Source organism: Scyliorhinus torazame, chromosome 18 (assembly GCF_047496885.1).
Source record: "Scyliorhinus torazame isolate Kashiwa2021f chromosome 18, sScyTor2.1, whole genome shotgun sequence".
Taxonomy (NCBI): Eukaryota; Metazoa; Chordata; class Chondrichthyes; order Carcharhiniformes; family Scyliorhinidae; genus Scyliorhinus; species Scyliorhinus torazame.
Window position 1 is genome coordinate 41219072 of NC_092724.1, and position 17961 is coordinate 41237032.

The following is a 17961-nucleotide window of genomic DNA, read 5'->3' on the forward strand; positions in this document are numbered from 1 at the left end:
TAATAAAGGTGGGACCTGTAAGGGAGGGAGTCGGCTTTTGCACTATGTTTATAGTTTCCTGTATATTGTTTATTGTGTTGTTGTTATAATATCAAAAAATACCTCAATAAAATGTTTATTAAAAAAAAAAGAAGGGAGGGAGGCAGAAGATGGGAAATAATAGGCCAGTTAGCCTGACTTCAGTCGTTGGTAAGATTTTAAGAATTCATTATTAGGGATGAGATTGCGGAGTACTTGGAAGTGCATGGTAAAATTGGGCTGAGTCAGCATGGCTTCGTCAAAGGGAGGTCATGCCTGACAAATCTGTTAGAATTCTTTAAGGAGATAATGAGGAAGTTAGACAAAGGAGACCCAGTTGAGTGATGTATTTGGATTTCCAGAAGGCCTTTGACAAGGTGCCGTACAGAAGGTCTGTTAAATAAGTTAAGAGCCCATGGTGTTAGGGGCAATGTACCAACATGGAGAGAGGATTGGCTGACTGGCAGAAGACAGAGAGTGGGGATAAAGGGGTCTTTTTCAGGATGGCAGCTGGTGACTAGTGGTATTCTGCAGGGGTCAGTGTTGGGACCACAGCTATTCACAATATGCTATAATGATCTGAAAGAAGGAACTGAAGACATTGTTGCTAAATTTGCAGATTATACAAAGACATGTAGAGGGACAGGTAGTGTTGAGGAAGCGGGGAGGCTGCGAAAGGACTTTGACAGGCTAGGAGAGGGAATAAAGAAGAGGCAGATGGAATACAATGTGGAAAAGTGTGAGGTTATGCACTTCGGTAGGAAGAATAGAGGCATAGACTATTTTCTAAATGGGGAAAGGCTTCGGAAATCTGAAGCACAGAGGGACTTAGGAGTCCTAGTTCAAGATTCTCCAAGGTTAACATGCAGGTTCAGTTAGCAGTTAGGAAGGTAAATGAATGGCAGCACAGTGGCCCAATGGTAGCACTGCTGCCTCACAGCGCCAAGGACCCGGTTCGATCCCGGCCTGGGTCACTGTCCATGTGGAGTTTGCATATTCTCCCCGTGTCTTGGTGGGTCTCACCCCACAACCCAAAACGATGTGCAGGGTAGGTGGATTGGCCAGGCTAAATTGCCCTTAATTGGAAAAAAAAGAATTGGGTACTTAAATTATAAAAAAACAAGGAAGGCAAACGCAATATCCGCATTCATTTCGAGAGGGCTAGAATACAAGCGCAGGGATGTACTGCTGAGGCTATATAAGGCTCTGGTCAGACCCTATTTGGAATATTGTGAGCAGTTTTGGGCCCTATATCTAAGGAAGGATGTGCTGGCTTTCGAGGGGATCCAGAGAAGGTTCACAAGGATGATCCTGCGAATGCAGGGCTTGTCTTATGAGGAACGGTTGAGGACTCTGGGTCTGTACTCTTTGGAGTTTAGAAGGATGAGGGGGATCTCATTGAAATTTACAGAATGCTGATAAGTCTAAAGAGAGTGGACATGGGAAATATGTTTCCACTAGTAGGAGATACTAGAACCCAAGGGCACAGCCTCAGACTGAATCCTTTAAAACTGAAATGAGGGGGCGGCACAGTGACACAGTGGTTAGCACTGCTGCCTACGGCACCGAGGACCCGGGTTCGATCTCAGGTCACTGTCTGTGTGGAGTTTGCACACTCCCCCCTGTGTCTGCATGGGTTTCACCCCCATAACCCAAAGATGTGCAGGTTAGATGGATTGGCCACGCTAAATTGCCCCATAATTGGAAAAAAATAATTGGGTTGGTTAAATTTATTGAACAAAACTGAGGTGAAGAGGAGTTTCTTCAGCCAGAGGGTGGTGAATCTGTGGAACTCATTGCCGCAGAAAACTGTGGAGGCCAAATCACTGAGTGTCTTTAAGACAGATATAGATAGGTTCCTGATTAATAAGGGGATCAGGGGTTATGGGGAGAAGGCAGCAAAATGAGGTTGAGAAACATACAGCCATGATCAAATGGCAGAGCAGACCCAATGGGCCGTATGGCCCAATTCTGCTCCTGTAACATATGGTCTTATGGAGGAGAGGGAGGTGAACAGATTGAAGGATTTGGGGAGGCAATTCCTGAGTGCATGGCCTAAGATACTGAAGGTGTGGCCACCAATAGTGAGGCAAAGGGAGGGTGAGGGATGCATGAAGCCAGAGTTAAAGGAACAGAAAATTCCTGGAAGTTGGAAGAAGTTATAGTGCGAGGGAAGGATGAGGTCATGAAGAGATTTAAGCACAAGGTTTAGTGGAATCAGGAGCAATGTAGGTCATTGAATACAGGATATGAAATTTGTAGTGTAGTACCAGTTGAGCTGAAGTTTATGGAAATAAAGACTGACCAAGAGAACATTGGAACACGTCTAAAAGTGACAGCTACATTGGTGAGTGTTTCAGTAGCAGATTAAGTAAACCAAAATGGAGATGTTCAACATTCCAGAGGTGGAAGTAGGCAGATTATGTACTAATGCAGAGGATATGGGGTTGGAAGACCAACTCAGCGCTGAAAGGGTTCCTGAGGTTCTGAACAGTCTGGTGCAGCCTGTGGCAAGAGGATGGAATCAGTGGCCAGGATGTGAAATCTGTGGTGTCTGCCTAGGGCGATGGTTTCAGTATTCCCCAATGTTTAGCCGCAGGAAATGTAAGCTGATCCAGGATCAATGTCAGAGGAGGCGTCTTGACAATCGAGAGGTTGAGAGAGGAGGTGGGTACAGCTGTTACCAGCCTACACGTGGCAGGCATGATGGGCTGAATGGCCTCCTTCGGCGCCGTAAGGGATTCTGTGATGTGGCAGCTGAACACATGTCTGAGGATGTTGCCATATGGGTGGGGGAGAGGCTCCACGGGCACTGGTGTGGGGACATGTAGAGGAAACAGTGCATGCGGATATTGTGTCTGTGACCCTCCCACGGGTAAAAGTGGAACCCAATCTATCGTTCTATATTTTTTTAACGCCTCCATAAAATTTTCAGGAGTAAAGTCGGCTGGTCGCAGTATTCGCCCATTGTGTGCCGCAGAGTCGGTGGCTACAGATGCAGTGCCGCTTTAAGCGTGACTCTGCCCCCCGCCTGCTCAATCCCGGAAGATCTCGGCTTCCTTCCGAAGCTTGAGCTTCAGCAGAAACCAGGATCTTGATGACTTCTTTATCCGGTGCGGAGAGGCGAGTGAGCGGGGACGGACAATAAACTGGCGGAAGATGGGGAGCAGAGAGGATGAATACGATTATTTGTTCAAAGGTGAGATTTTATGATCAGTACAGCAACCTGTGAACCCATTAATATAACCCTTTCCGCGGGGGGGGGGGGCTCTGCTAACGCCACCCCTCGGATGCTTTATTTCAGGAAGAAAATCTGGTGCAGACTACATGCAAAAAGAGTCGGGAATTGTACCGGATCCAGCTGGGTCCTCCAATCTGTCTGAGCGGGGTGGATATAAAGGGAAAATGTTACTAAGCGGCCCCATCATCTCTGCGGCTTATTATTCAAAACCTTTTTTTTAAAATCCACAAGCAATTTTTCCAGCACTTGATCCTGCTCTGGGTTAAAATTGACAATATATGAGTGGGTGGGGTTTGGCACCGACAATTCCCTTCCCGTCCTTCGCTGGGATTTGGTTCAGAATTTGGCTGAAATGGGGGGATGGATGGGGGGGGGAAATAAAAATAATCCAGTTCCTTTTGGTGGCTAGTTATTTCATATATCAGTCACACACACACACACACAATGTGCATCTGCTAAAATGTCTGCATTTGCATTGCTAGTGTAGATTTGTCACATTGTAATACAAGCCTTCTGCCAGGGTGTAACACAAGGACACTTGTGATCTGAACTTGATATTGTGTGCTAACAAACAGGCCTGGCTGATTGTTAAGAAAGATTTATAAAATGGCAATAGAGTTAAGAGAGGGTGGGGAGAGAGAGACTGGAAATTCCTCATCACATAGCACTGTCTGCAATTATCGTTGACATAGCATTAATTGGGAATGTTGACATGGCAGTTTACAATGGCAAGTGTGGGACCACAAGCCATGCTGAGAAGGAAGATTTCAGTTTTTAAAAGTAGCACACCTCAAACATAAGATTTGATCTTCTTCTTTGCACAGAAAGATTGGCATGTGAAACGGGTAATATTGTTGTTGTTTCTCTTCAGCACCTAGTGGTGCAGGAGACAGACTTTCAGCTGCTTCCATAGCGAGGTTTTTCCTGGAACAGGCCAACAGGGGCTTAGAGCTTGAGGGGTGCCACTCCACATCAAGTGTGACTGACCAGGAGTGCCTGCCGCTCTTACTGCCAGCCACTGAGGTGTATTGGAAGGATCTTGCAGGTTGGTACTCAACCTGTTAGCTGTGTTTTGAAGGGTCAACCATCACTGTTTAGCACAGGGCTAAATCGCTGGCTTTGAAAGCAAACCAAGGCAGGCCAACAGCACGGTTCAATTCCCTTACCAGCTTCTCCGAACATGCGCCAGAATGTGGCGACTAGGGGCTTTTCACAGTAACTTCATTTGAAGCCTACTTGTGACAATAAGCGATTTTCATTCATGTCTTGGGGTGAGACTCGAACCCGGAGCTTCTGACTCTGAGGCAGGGACGCAACCCACTGAGCCACGAGACCTTCTCCTTAGATGGGATAATGGGGGTAAAAACTTTGGAGTCATTTAATAGTTGGTTGGATATGGAGTTGGATCTATAGGTTTTATTTTTCAAGATGAACTATTATGGGCTACACTGCCTTCCTCGTGCATATCTATTGCAGTCTTTTTTTTTTGTAAAGTGCACGGTTTTCCTGGAACCCAAGCCCATGCTGCTTCATGTGTGCAGTTTATCTTTATCTCATTGTTGTCCTCACCCATCCCAGCTGAGCTCAGTCAGATTAGGTTCCAGTGTACTTCTCGTTCCTTCAGTCAAAATGCGATTGATACCGAGAATCTAGGTTGGGCAGTGGAGACAGAATTCTGTCATTCAAGAGATTATGTAAAGGTGGGTGGGAGGGGTTGCAAATTGCTATCAAAGCATAAGCTAGATGGGCCGAATGGCCTCTCCAAACTAGAATTTGTGAATACCAACACCACCATTGTTGTTGTAACCTTGATTCTACAAGCTGACCATTTCACTGCATGGTGTTTTCCTCAGAGCTCCACTTCTCCCCTCAGAGTGAGAGATTGTAAGCTAGGAGACAGATATATATTTAAAGTCCCATGGTTTCTTCCAGCATAGTCTGGTATAGCTTTGTTTCCACTCTCTTGGAACTGGCTTTGTGCTGCGTGTTGGCGTGTAGCCACCTGATGTGGGAGATGCTCTACCTAGTTGTTTTTAATCTAGTGATGCTTTGCTTATATCTCTAGAACCAACAGAGGTTAACTGAATAGGTGAAGCTAAACAACTGATTCTGAGCGAAAATAGGACACTGAGTGAGACAAGAGTCTCTTAGCATGCTGTGTTTATTACAAAAAGAATTCCGAGAATCCTGTCATGTAGAGCTAAAGGTAAAGGGGATAGCCATTTTGAAATGTAATTTCCCTCCCTCTCTCCTGAAGGAACTGGCTGTTACCGCCAGTGAAATTTCTAATTTCTTTAGTTTAAGATATTGCCGAGGCAGCACGGTGGCGCAGCGGGTTAGCCCTGCTGCCTCACGGCGCGGAGGTCCCAGGTTTGATCCCAGCTCTGGGTCACTGTCCATGTGGAGTTTCCACATTCTCCCCGTGTTTGCGTAGGTTTCGCCCCCACAACCCAAAGATGTGCAGGCTAGGTGGATTGGCCACGCTCAATTGCCCCTTAATTGGGAAAAAACATTTTTTGGAGACTCTAAATTTATTTTTTAAAGGTTTTAAGATATTGCCTGCAGATTCCTAGTTACATCCTACAGTCAGTTATTCCCAGTCTTTACACACATGGTAGTTTAGATTAAATATCCCAGTCTGACTGCGGTTAGAATTCTGTTCTTTTTTTAAAAAATTCACTCCAGGGATGTGGGTGTCAGTGCCAAGGCCGGAATTTATTACCCAGTACTAAATGCCCTCAAGAAGTTGAAAGTGAGCCACCTTCCTGAACTGCAATTTGTAGGTGCTGTTAGGCCAGGAGTTCTAGAAATTTGCCCCAGTAACAGTGAAGGAATGGGAACCTATTTCCAAATTAGGATGTTGTGTGACGTGAAGATGGCAGTGTACCTGTACACATGCTGCCTTTGTTCCTCTAGGCGCTGGAGGTCGGAGGTTTTGGAGATGCTGTTCAAGAACCCTTTGTTGAGTGCATTGTAGGTGGTAGACATTGCAGCCATGGCATGCTGGTGGTGGAGGGAATGTTGGAAACCCACCCACCATCTTAAAAATATCAGTCAGGCTGCTTTGTCCTGGATGGTGTTGAGTTTCCTGCGTTTTGTTGGAGCTGCATTTATCCAGGCATTTTGGGATGTGGGTATCTCTGGCAGGGGTGGCACGGTGGTGCAGTGGTTAGCACTGTTGCCTCACGGCGCCGAGGTCCCAGGTTCAATCCCGGCCCTGGGTCACTGTCCGTGAGGAGTTTGCACATTCTCCCCGTGTCTGCGTGTGTCTCACTCCCACAACCCAAAGATGTGCAGGGTAGGTGGATTGGCCACGCTAAATTGCCCCTTAATTGGGAAAAAACATTTCTCGGATACTCTAAATTTATTTTAAAATGGGTATCTCTGACGAGGCAAGGCCAGCATTTATTCCCCATCCTTAATTGTACTTGAGAACCTAATGGTGAAACCGCCCTTTTTTATTTTTAAGGAATAAAGTTACATAGCCAATGTGCAGAGTGAACAGGGCAAATCCTCAATGCATCTCATTGCTTGCTCCAAAAAATAATTCAAATTCAAATTGAATCCACAAGCGAGACATATAAGCTGACAAAAGGCATTCGCCTCACCTTGGGCTTGATCTGACACTTGATCTTAGTCAAAAGGCCTCAAAAGGCTGTTTAGCACACTGGGCTAAATCGCTGGCTTTGAAAGCAGGCCAGCAGCACGGTTCAATTCCCGTAACAGCCTCCCTGAACAGGCGCCGGAATGTGGTGACTAGGGGCTTTTCACAGTAACTTCATTGAAGCCTACTTGTTACAATAAGCGATTTTCATTTCATTTCATTTCATCAACAGCCTATGAGATGTAGCTACACCCACAGTGCTGTTATGGAGTTTGACCCAATACACCATCACACTCCTGACCTGTCGTTTATGGATAGTGAAAAGGCTTTTGGGAGTCAGAGAGTGAGTTACTCACCACAGAACGACTGCCTCTGATCTGCTTTTGTAGCTGTCAAGTTAAGTTTCTAATCAATGGTGACCCCAGTGTGTTGACATTGGAGGATTCAGCCATGGTAATACTATAGAAAGGAAAGGGGAAAGTGTTAGATACCCTCTTGTTCGAGATAGTTATTGCCTGGCAATTGTGTAGCGTAAGTGTTACTTGCCACTTTGGCGTCCAATCTTGAATGTTGTCCAGCAAGTGGGCACAAACTGCTTCAGTGTCTGTCGAGTTGTAATTGGTACCGAAAACTGTGCAGTCATCAGCGAACATCCCCAATTCTGACCTTATGATGCAGGGAAAGTCATTGATGAAGCAGCTGAAGATGGGCCGAGTACCCTACTTGAGGAACTCCTACTGTGATGTCTGGGAGTTGAGATGAACAGCCTCCACACCATTTTTCTTTATGCTAACTATGACTCCAGCCAGTGGAGAGTTTTATGGATTTATTGTTCATCCCTAATTGCCCTTGAGAAAGTGATAGTGAGCTGTCTTCTTGAACCGCTGCAGTCCCTGTGGTGTAGATAACACCCACAGTGCTGTTAGAGAGGGAATTCCAGGACTTGACCAAGTGACAGTGAAGGAATGGCGATTATATTTCTAAATCATGATGGTGAGTGGTTTGGAGAGGAACTTTGCATCTGCTACCCTTGTCCTTTAACAGTTTAAAGAGATATGGGGAACAGGCAAGGAGGTGGTTTTGAGAGCAGGAAGAGATCAGCCATGATCTGATTTTTAAAAAGAATTTAGAGCACCAATTCTTTTTTTCCCAATTAAGGGGCAATTTAGTGTGGCCAATCCACCTATCCTGCACATCTTTGGTTTGTGGGGGGTGAGATCCAACCAGTCACAGGGAGAATGTGCCAACTCCACATGGACAGTGACCCGGGGCCAGGATCGAACCCAGGTCCTTGACACTGTGATGCAGCAATGCTAACCATTGTGCCACTGTGCTGCTCCTGCCATGATCTGATTGAATGGCGGAGCAGGTACGAAGGGTTGAATTGCCCACTTCTGCTTCGAATTCCTATGTTTAGTTGGTCATGGTTATGGATTTGGACACCGCTGTCTGAGGAGGCTTTGTGATCCTGCAGTGCATCTTGCAGATGGTACACACTATTGCTAATGTGTGCCGTTGGTAGGTTTGTGGCTTATGTCGTCAAAACTATGTTCAACAGTCTCAGTACATTGCTCTGACAAATAATAATCATGATCTTTATTATTCTCACAAGTAGGCTTACATTAACACTGCAATGAAGTTATTGTGAAAATCCCCTAGTCGCCACACTCTGGCGCCTGTTCGGGTACACTGGGGGAGAATTCAGAATGTCCAATTCACCTAACCTTTCGGGACTTGTGGGAGGAAACCCACGCAGATACGGGAAGAACATGCAGACTCCACATTCTTCCTATCCCAAGTGGGAATCGAACCTGGGACCCTAGTGCTGTGAAGCAACAGTGCCAACCACTGTGCTACCGTGCGCCCTACAGTTGGTTCAGATTATATAATCATTGAGGATTCTCATCTAAATAATATTAAGCTGTCTTTTTGTCCCAGATATAGGCAGGTAGGTCATGTATTTTCTCAATCTTCGTTTTATATTTTAAAATATTTAAAAATAAACTGAGAGTAACCAATTCTTTTTATTTCCAATTAAGGGGCAATTTAGCATGGCCAATCCACTACCCTGCACATCTTTCGGTTTGTGGGGGAAAGACCTACACAGACACGGGGAGAATGTGCAAACTCCACACAGACAGTGACCTGGGGCCAAGATTGAACCCGGGTCCTCGGCGCCGTGAGGCAGCAGTGTTTTAAAAAATAAATTTAGAGTACCCAATTATTTATTTTTCCAATTAAGGGGCAATTTTAGCATGGCCAATCCACCTCTTTGGGTTGTGGGGGCGAAACCCATGCAGACACGGGGACAATAGAGGCAGCAGTGTTAACCACTGCACTACCATGCCGCCCTAATCGTTGTTTTATTAACATAAAATTTGCTTGTTCATTTTTTAAAATGGTTCCATCCATGGAAATAAGTTGAAATGGAGTTGTTTACAGTTATAAATTTGTGCCAGTACCATTCCATATTTGTGGCAGTGATTAATGTAGAATACACTTCATTCCACTCTGCAATCTGAAATTGTATGTGATTAATATAATGCTGCCCAATATTATGAATGCAATGTTCTGTCTGTGATTTGCATTGGATGCCTTGCACGTTAAAGTGGGTAAAGGCTTCAGTGATGAAGGAGAGGCACACAAACTGAATGATCCTGGGTTTGATACTTGTTCTGTAACTGATTTCATTTTGGGATAGGGCTCGGGGCACTACAGTCGGCAACAGAAACCCTGAATTAGAATGGAAAATTAAAAGAAGCAAAAAAGGGAACAAATGTTCCATAAATAAACAACTTATTATGGTGGCACAGTGGTTAGCACTGCTGTCTCACAGTGCCAGGGGACCGGTTGCAGCCTTGGGCGACTGCCTGTCTGGAGTTCACACATTCTCCCCGTGTCTGCGTGGGTTTCCTCCGGGTGCTCCGGTTTCCTCCCACAGTCCAAGGTGTGCAGGTTAGGGATTGGCTGTGCTAAATTTCCCCTTCGTGTCCAAAGGTGTGCAGGTTAGGTGGGGTTATGGGGGATAGGACGGGGGAGTGAGCCTAGGTAGGGTGTTGTTTCAGAGGTCAGTACATGCTGAATGACTTCCTTCTGCACTGTAGGGATTCTATGGTAACTACATAGAACTTACAACATCGAAACAGACCTTTCAGTTGAATAGGTCTTGCCCATGTTTATGTTACACGCTAGCCTCCTCCCACCCTGCTTTATTGATCTCTATCAACCAATCCTTTGAGTTCCTTTCTCTATCATGTGTTTACTTAGCTTCATATTAAAGGAATTCATGCCATTCACCCCCGACTATTTGTCGTAGGTAGTTCCACATTTTAACCACTCTCAGGGTAAAATGAGGGAATGAACACTACAAATAATGAAACTTCCAGTCTGGTACTTTTCTAATCTTGCAGCTGTTAAATTTCCTGTCTTAAATGCTAATGAATAGCAGCTGCAATCTGTAAGAGACACCTTGTGACCCCTGACAGGATGGAGGCAGAATTCTGCAGAATCAGCCTTCCTTTATTCACTTATCAGCTGACCCCAGCCTGACCTTGCCAGACCACAGTTTGCCTTTGTGTCACCAATGATGTGTTAACCTCTTTGAAAGTTATTCACCACTGTGGCCATTATTGTATCCATGATGTGGAGATGCTGGCGTTGGACTGGGGTGAGCACAGTACGAAGTCTTACAACACCAGGTTAAAGTCCAACAGGTTTGTTTCGATGTCACTAGCTTTCGGAGCGCTGCTCCTTCGTCAGGTGAATGAAGAGGTCTGTTCCAGAAACACATATATAGACAAATTCAAAGATGTCAAACAATGCTTGGAATGCGAGCATTAGCAGGTGATTAAATCTTTACAGATCCAGAGATGGGGTAACCCCAGGTTAAAGAGGTGTGAATTGTACCAAGCCAGGACAGTTGGTAGGATTTTGCAGGCCAGATGGTGGGGGATGAATGTAATGCGACATGAATCCCAGGTCCCGGTTGAGGCCGCACTCATGTGCGGAACTTGGAAACTCAGTTAAGTGACCACTCAGTTAAGTGACCAATCTTCACGGGTGAGTTTTAATAATGAATGTTGACTGGCTATTTGACCTTAGAATATCAAAGCTAAGCCTGATCTTACCCTCCTTGCAAGATGTCTTTCAAGCACTTTCCACCTTTTTGTCACTGAATAGCAATCAAGAGCGAGAATCTTGGCTAATGATCTCCTCCCTAACACATACCACTTATTGGTATGGTGGCACAGTAGTTAGCACTGCTGCCTCACAGTGCCAGGGACCCAGGTTCGATTCCGACCTCGGGTGACTGTGTGGTGTGCATGTTCCCGTATCTGCGTGGGCTTCCTCCGGGTGCTCCAGGTTCCTCCCACAGTCCACAGGTGTGCAGGTTACGTGGATTGGCCATACTAAATTGCCCCTTAGTGTCTAACGGTGAGGCTGGGTTACGGAGTTAGGGTGGCGGATTGGGCTGGGTACGGTGCACTTTCGGAGGTTCAGTGCAGACTTGATGGGCTAAAAGTAGGGATTCTATGGTGTTGCTAAAGCTAACAGACCAGAGCACAATTGGAAATTGGTTTAATACCACACAAGGTGGTGCACCCCCCCCCCCCCCCCCCCCGACTCATCGAGGTAGCTCAAACTGCTTACATAGGCCTACTTTGAACCTTCTTACAGAAACAGGTTAATGTCCATCTGCATAATTCTATCGTATATCTGTAATGCAACAAAAGGAAGGATCACTGGCTAAAAAAGCTAGCCTCCCTCCCAATGAATGTATCTGGTTTCTGCTTTTAACAAGAATCTATGCTTTGGTAAACAGTGGATTCCCTTGGCTTGCTTCATCTGTAACCTGTTGGGTGACCTTTCTTATTATGTAATTTAAAAGCCTCAGCCGGTTGCCAAATGTTGGCTGGGACCAATTCTCACTTTATCTGTTTTTCAGTTGTGTTCACTGATGCTGAGAGTGAAATTCAGAGTGAACCCTGGACAGGTTTACGTAATGCCCCAAAATCATTCACAGGGCTTAGACTCACTGTGGAAAAACACAACAATGCTCTTTCTCATGAGGGAAATATAGAACCAAAACAAAGGTAGCAGCACAAGTCCTGGATACAGTGGAGAATTGCAAAGAGTAAGCTTCAGAAAATTGAAGAGCTGACAGAATTTCCAGTCAGGAACCTGAATGTTTTTCAGTGTGATCGATGTTTGTACTCACCTAGGGGGAGGCTGCTGCCTCACGGCGCCGAGGACCTGGGTTCGATCCTGGCCCCGGGTCACTGTCTGTGTGGACATTCTCCCTGTGTCTGCGTGGGTTTCACCCCCACAACTCAAAGATGTGCAGGGTAGACGAATTGGCCACAATAAATTGCCCCATAATTGAAAAAAAAAGAATTGGGTACTCTAAATTTATTTTTAAAATATCATTTTGTACCCATCAAGGGTAGGTAGGCTTGAGTAGGATGCTCTTTCCAAGGGCTGGTGCAGACTCGATGGGCCCAATGATTAAGCTGAAGAATATTACTGTTGGGGATACTTGTTACCATTCTTTGCATCAAGTTACTCACGTAGGTAGATCTAAACCTCTACCACTGCCATAAGCATGGTGTCCTAGGTGCAACTCTCCAAGATCTCGGCGCTTCTCCAAATCCAGCCACTTGCACTTCCCCGGATTTTAGGCACTCCTCCATTTGCAACTGAAATTATAGCTGTCGAGATCCTAATCTCTGAAATTCCTTCTCTACACCACTCTGCCTGTCTTACCTCTTTTAAAGATGCTCTTTAAAATCTACACCTTTGACCATACTTCATACCATTAGAAAAGGGTTCTGTACATCTATGGATCAAAGTCATGAAAAGGTGTAGCATCATGGGTTTGTGCCCAGGTTCTGAGTTTCCACAGGCCAGTGTGTTAGGGGAGGGGGACAAGGATGCCAGGCACACCCCTGTGAAGTGGGAGCAAAAATCAGAGGATGACAGGATTGTTATGGCACAGAAGGGAGTCATTTGGCCCATCATGTCTGCACTGACTCTCCAAACGGGCATCATGGCTTAGCACCATTCCCCTGTCTTTACCCTGTACTCCTGCACAATGTTTCCATTCAAGTAACCATCTTAATGCCTTCTTGAATGCCCTGATTGAACCTGCCTCCACCACATTTTCAGGCAGTGCATTCCAGACCCGAACCACTCGCTGTGTGAAAAAGTTTTTTCCCACATCACATTTGCTTCTTTTGCAAATCACAGTGACTCTTATTTTTTAATATATTTAGAGTACCCAATTCTTTTGTTTTCCAATTAAGGGGCAATTTAGCATGGCCAGTTCACCTACCCTGCACATCTGTTTGGGTTATGGGGGTGAGACCCACGCAGACGTGGGGAGAATGTGTAAACGAACAGTGACCCAGGGCCGGGATCGAATCTGGACCTCGGTACTGTGAGGCAGCAGTGCTAACCACTGCACCACCAAGCTGCCCTAAATCACAGTGACTCTTGTAAGGAACCCAGCAGCTTGTGGTGGAAAATGGCAGTGGCTGGGTAGCAGGCCTACCATCATCTGGATACCATGATGTGGCGATGCCGGCGTTGGACTGGGGTGGTCACAGTAAGAAGTCTTACAACACCAGGTTAAAGTCCATCAGATTCACCTAATGAAGGAGCTGCGCTCTGAAAGCTAGTGACTCCAAACAAACCTGTTGGACTTTAACCTGGTGTTGTAAGACTTCTTGCTATCCTCTGGATGAGAGATGGTCTGAACCATACATAGGCCTGATGAAAGGAAGCGAGAGGACAGAGCAATTGTGAATGGCATGTTCAATCCTTATGTAATGGTTTTATCATGAGATGTGACACTGAAACTAACCATTTCAAATGATTTCTCTCCTAGTTGTGCTGATTGGAGACTCTGGGGTTGGAAAGAGCAATCTCCTGTCAAGGTTCACACGTAACGAGTTTAATCTGGAGAGTAAGAGCACCATTGGAGTGGAGTTTGCCACCAGGAGTATCCAGGTAGATGGAAAGACAATTAAAGCACAGATCTGGGACACAGCGGGACAGGAGCGATACCGTGCCATCACTTCAGCGTAAGCACCTTTTCAAATTATTTTCTTCCCCCTACCCCTATCTCTGGGATATTTTTGGCACAGTGGACATCATCCCTGCCTCGGAGTCAGGATTCCGGTTCGAGTTGCAGCCCAGGACTTGATGGCCAAGGAGGGTGTGTTCATATCCGGGACAAAAAGGGGTTGGTAATAGTGGGAGAGATTTCATGTGAGGGATATAAAGTTGGAGCCCCTAACATCACTACCCACACCATGTGTGTAAAAATTCTCATTGCCACACCGACCTGTATTTGTAACACTCCACCTCCTCCTCTATATCCCTGATATTTCCAGGACCAATTTTCCACTATTACAATGTTCTCCAGATTATTACAATATCATTATATACCAGCTTCAGGAAAATCTGAATCGCTTGGACTAGGTAGATTCTGATTCCTCTTGGTGCATGGTTTTTTAAACACAAGAAATCCAAGAACCACATCTTAGAACTTCCCATAAGTCAATAAGTGATAACAAAGGTGAAGCAGAAGTGATGGGGTATGCAGCAATGTAATAAAACAGAAGACATGATGTCTCCTCAAATAATCAAACACAGTGTTGAAAGAGTTGAACTTGCAGTAGTGGCTGGTGGGTGTAACTCCCTCCTCCATTATTTTTGTAGCGTTTTCTTTCCTTCTCCAATCCTTACTTTAAAGTCCAGGGCATTTCTGGGCGACAGTTGCACAGTGCCGACTCTCACTGGGACATGATGTTCTGGGCTTTCTCATTCAAAGTGTCTATTTTACATATGTGGCCTTGGATATTCAATGTCAAGGAGCTATTCAATGGTGGGGGCGCATCAATATCCACCCCAACTTCAACATATGTCCATCTGTATGCTTTCTAACTGAGTAACTCACAGTGATGAGGGACTGGAATCCAATTTTCCCCTCCTTAACAGTGGAGCACTGATGCAATTGTAGCACCTCCATTGCTACCCTGTCTCAGTTTAGCTAATTCAGCACAGATCAGGGATTGAGGAAGCAATCTTCCTGCTCCATATGGCCTAGTACCATAGCAGGCAACTGAAGTATTTTTCTTTGACTGTTTCAATTCCACATCCCATGTGTACTGCGGGTTTCAGTAGATGAGCAAGTGTGAGGACTGATACATTGTGTGCTCTCCCAGGTACTACCGTGGAGCTGTCGGTGCTCTGCTTGTTTACGATATTGCCAAACATCTAACTTACGAGAATGTCGAGCGGTGGCTGAAGGAGTTGCGTGACCATGGCGACAACAACATAGTCATCATGCTGGTCGGAAACAAGAGTGACCTCCGTCATCTGAGGGCTGTTCCAACAGATGAGGCGAGGGCCTTTGCTGGTAAGTCACAACATGATAGCTTGAAACAGTCTAAAATCTGGGTTTTAAATCGAACTTGCTGTGCTCCAAGCTGGTAGGAGACTGTGGAACAAAATAATGTGCAGAGCAGTGCTGATGAATTTTAAAATGTCATTTTTATTCTCCAGCTTCCCTTCCTCCTTACTTCTGGCACAGTAGCACCAGCACAACTCTGGCTAGCTTCTATGGCACAGTCATACATGTTGAGTTTACCTCTAGGGTCAGACTAAGACCCAAGATGGGGTCCATCGATGTCTTTAAGACCGAGTTTTTGGTTTCTATTTCAGTCATTTCATTATCTGAACCTCTGCAGCTTTCAATTCCTGTTGTACAATGACATATTGTAGCGTTGCATTCACTCTCTTCAAACTGAGGCAGTTCTATAATGTCAACTGCATAATTTCCTAAATTAGCAACAACGTATATAGTGCTTTTAACGTAATAGTGTGTCCCAAAGAATGTTATGCTGAAATGTCATGTTTGGGGTGGAGGGGGGACGGGGGGTGGCTTATCACTTGCCACCCCTTCAACCTCGTTCAAAGAATTGGTTGGCAGCCGATGGACCAAAAAAAGAAGTCCACCTGCAGCAACGATGCACAGCCAGCGAACTAAACAGGGTAAGAGTGGAACTTCTGCTTCTCATTGAGAGGATGCTCCACCCTCCAGAGCTGCCGGCCAATTAGATTGGACAATGGCTCCAGCAGTCTAAGCAGCACCCATAGTGGGTGCTGCTGGGATAGCAAGCATCTCCATGAAGAGTAGAAGATGGATGCCAGAGCCAGATTGGGTATTTCTGGGTGGATCGGGAAATCTAGGGAGGGTTTGAGGTTGATGTAGGGTGGGTTTTGGAGCCTAGCGGGGAAAACAAAGTGACCTAACATCATGGAGGAGGGTGCCCCTTATATGCAGGGGGTACCCATCAAGTTTGGTACCTTGCCACTTCCTTCCCACCGTTACAAAAACCTCCCACCGTTACAAAAACCTTTCTTCAAAAGCAGGCTCCGCACCTTCACTAACCTGCACAGGCCAACCGTTCTATGGCTGGGGAAGTGTGAATATGGGTCAATTGACTTGGTAACATGCTCAATTGTCCATTAATTATTTATTTAAAAATGGCAGATGGGTTGCGGATTTTGGCACCGGATCAAGGGAGGCGTCAGCAGAAAGGCATGGGCTTGTCACCTCTCTTATTTCACATGGTCGAAAGCAGTCCCAGTGGGGTTCATAAAATCCAGTCCTATAAAACAAAATATGGCATTGACTCGCATGAGACAAGTTTAGGTCTGATGACCAAAAGCTTGGTCAAAGAGGTAATTTTTAAGGAGTGCATTAAAGGAGGAAAGAGGTGAAGGGAGGGAATTCCAGAGTTTAGGGTTTGTCGACTGAGGGTATGGCTACCAGTTTAAAATCAGGAATGCTGAAGACACCAGAATTAGATGAGCACAGATACCTGGTTGGTTGTGGGGCTGGAAGAGACAGGGAAGGGTGGGACTGTGGAGGGATCAAAAAACAAGACTGAGAATTTCAAAATCAAGACATTTCTTGACCACGGGTCAATGGACTTCAGTGAGCGCAGGAGTGATATGTGGACTTCCGGTGGCGGCCATGGAGGAGTAGGTCACGCATTTGATAGCTCCCGCCTGGAACAGACTTTTGGACCGTTTTATGGGATAAGTCGGTGAAGAGTGAGGCAGTAAGGAGAAATCCCCCTCCAGTGTATGGAGAATTGGACCAGAAGTGGCCGTGTGAGAAGACATATAAGGGAGACGCAAGCAGAGCTGGTAACACGGGACAGCAAGGCGGGGCTGCAGGGCTGTGGGGAGACGGCACAGTGGTCGACGGAGCAGCTGGTGAAGTTTTTGGAGGATTGCTTCGCCAAGCTGAAGAAGGACACGCTGGACCCGATTTAAGGCTTCGATTAATCAAGTGGTTCAGAATCAGGAAACCCACTGGAGAGTGATCCAGGAGGTGGAACAAAAGTTGTCCAAGTACTCCTCATGCTTGGAAAACAAAGTGGGGATGATGAACGACCGCCAGAGAAGAATGCAGGAGAAGCTGGAGGACCTGGAGAACAGGTCCAGGAGGCAGAATCTCAGAATTGCCGGCCCCTCTGAAGGCAGTGAGGGATCGAATGCGAGGGCTTATGTGATGGACATGTTGGAGAAGTTGATGGGGGCTGGGGCGTCTCCTCAGCCCCTGGAATTGGACAGAGCGCACAGAGCCCTCGCGAGGCAGCCCCGAGCGAACGAGCCGTCGAGGGCCATGGTGGTATGTTTTCACCGTTTCATGGACAAGGAACACGCTTTGCGGTGGGCCAAGAAAGAACGGAGCAGCAAGTGGGAGAACTGTGAGTTGCGCATCTAACAGGATCTGGGAGCGGATTTGGCCAAAAAGCGGGCTGGGTTCAATCGGGCAAAAACGACCCTCTTTAAGAAGGGGGTGAAGTTCGGGATGCTGTGCCCAACCCGTCTGTGGGTCACACATGAGGAACGGGACTTCTACTTTGAAACACCAGACGAAGTATGGACCTTTATTAAAGAAATGAAGCTGGAGGCAAATTAAAAGACACTGAAGCCTTGGAGAAGTACTGTGGCGGCGATTTGTGGTGCTGGATTGCATAAATTGAAATAGCTCTATGTGAAATAATGGGCTGGGTGG

The 17961-nt window shown here is 46.0% G+C and overlaps 1 protein-coding gene across 1 annotated transcript in view; it reads left to right on the top strand.

Moving 5' to 3' along the window:
• Nucleotides 1–2873: 2873 nt before the first annotated feature.
• LOC140395158 (ras-related protein Rab-11B-like) overlaps nt 2874–17961 on the top strand; it is a 42753-nt gene continuing 27665 nt past the window's right edge. Inside the window, exons 1-3 of the mRNA XM_072482647.1 lie at nt 2874–3217; nt 13750–13945; nt 15092–15285. Coding sequence (XP_072338748.1) covers nt 3178–3217; nt 13750–13945; nt 15092–15285 — 430 coding nt within the window. The 5' untranslated portion in view covers nt 2874–3177. The remainder of the gene's footprint in view (nt 3218–13749; nt 13946–15091; nt 15286–17961) is intronic.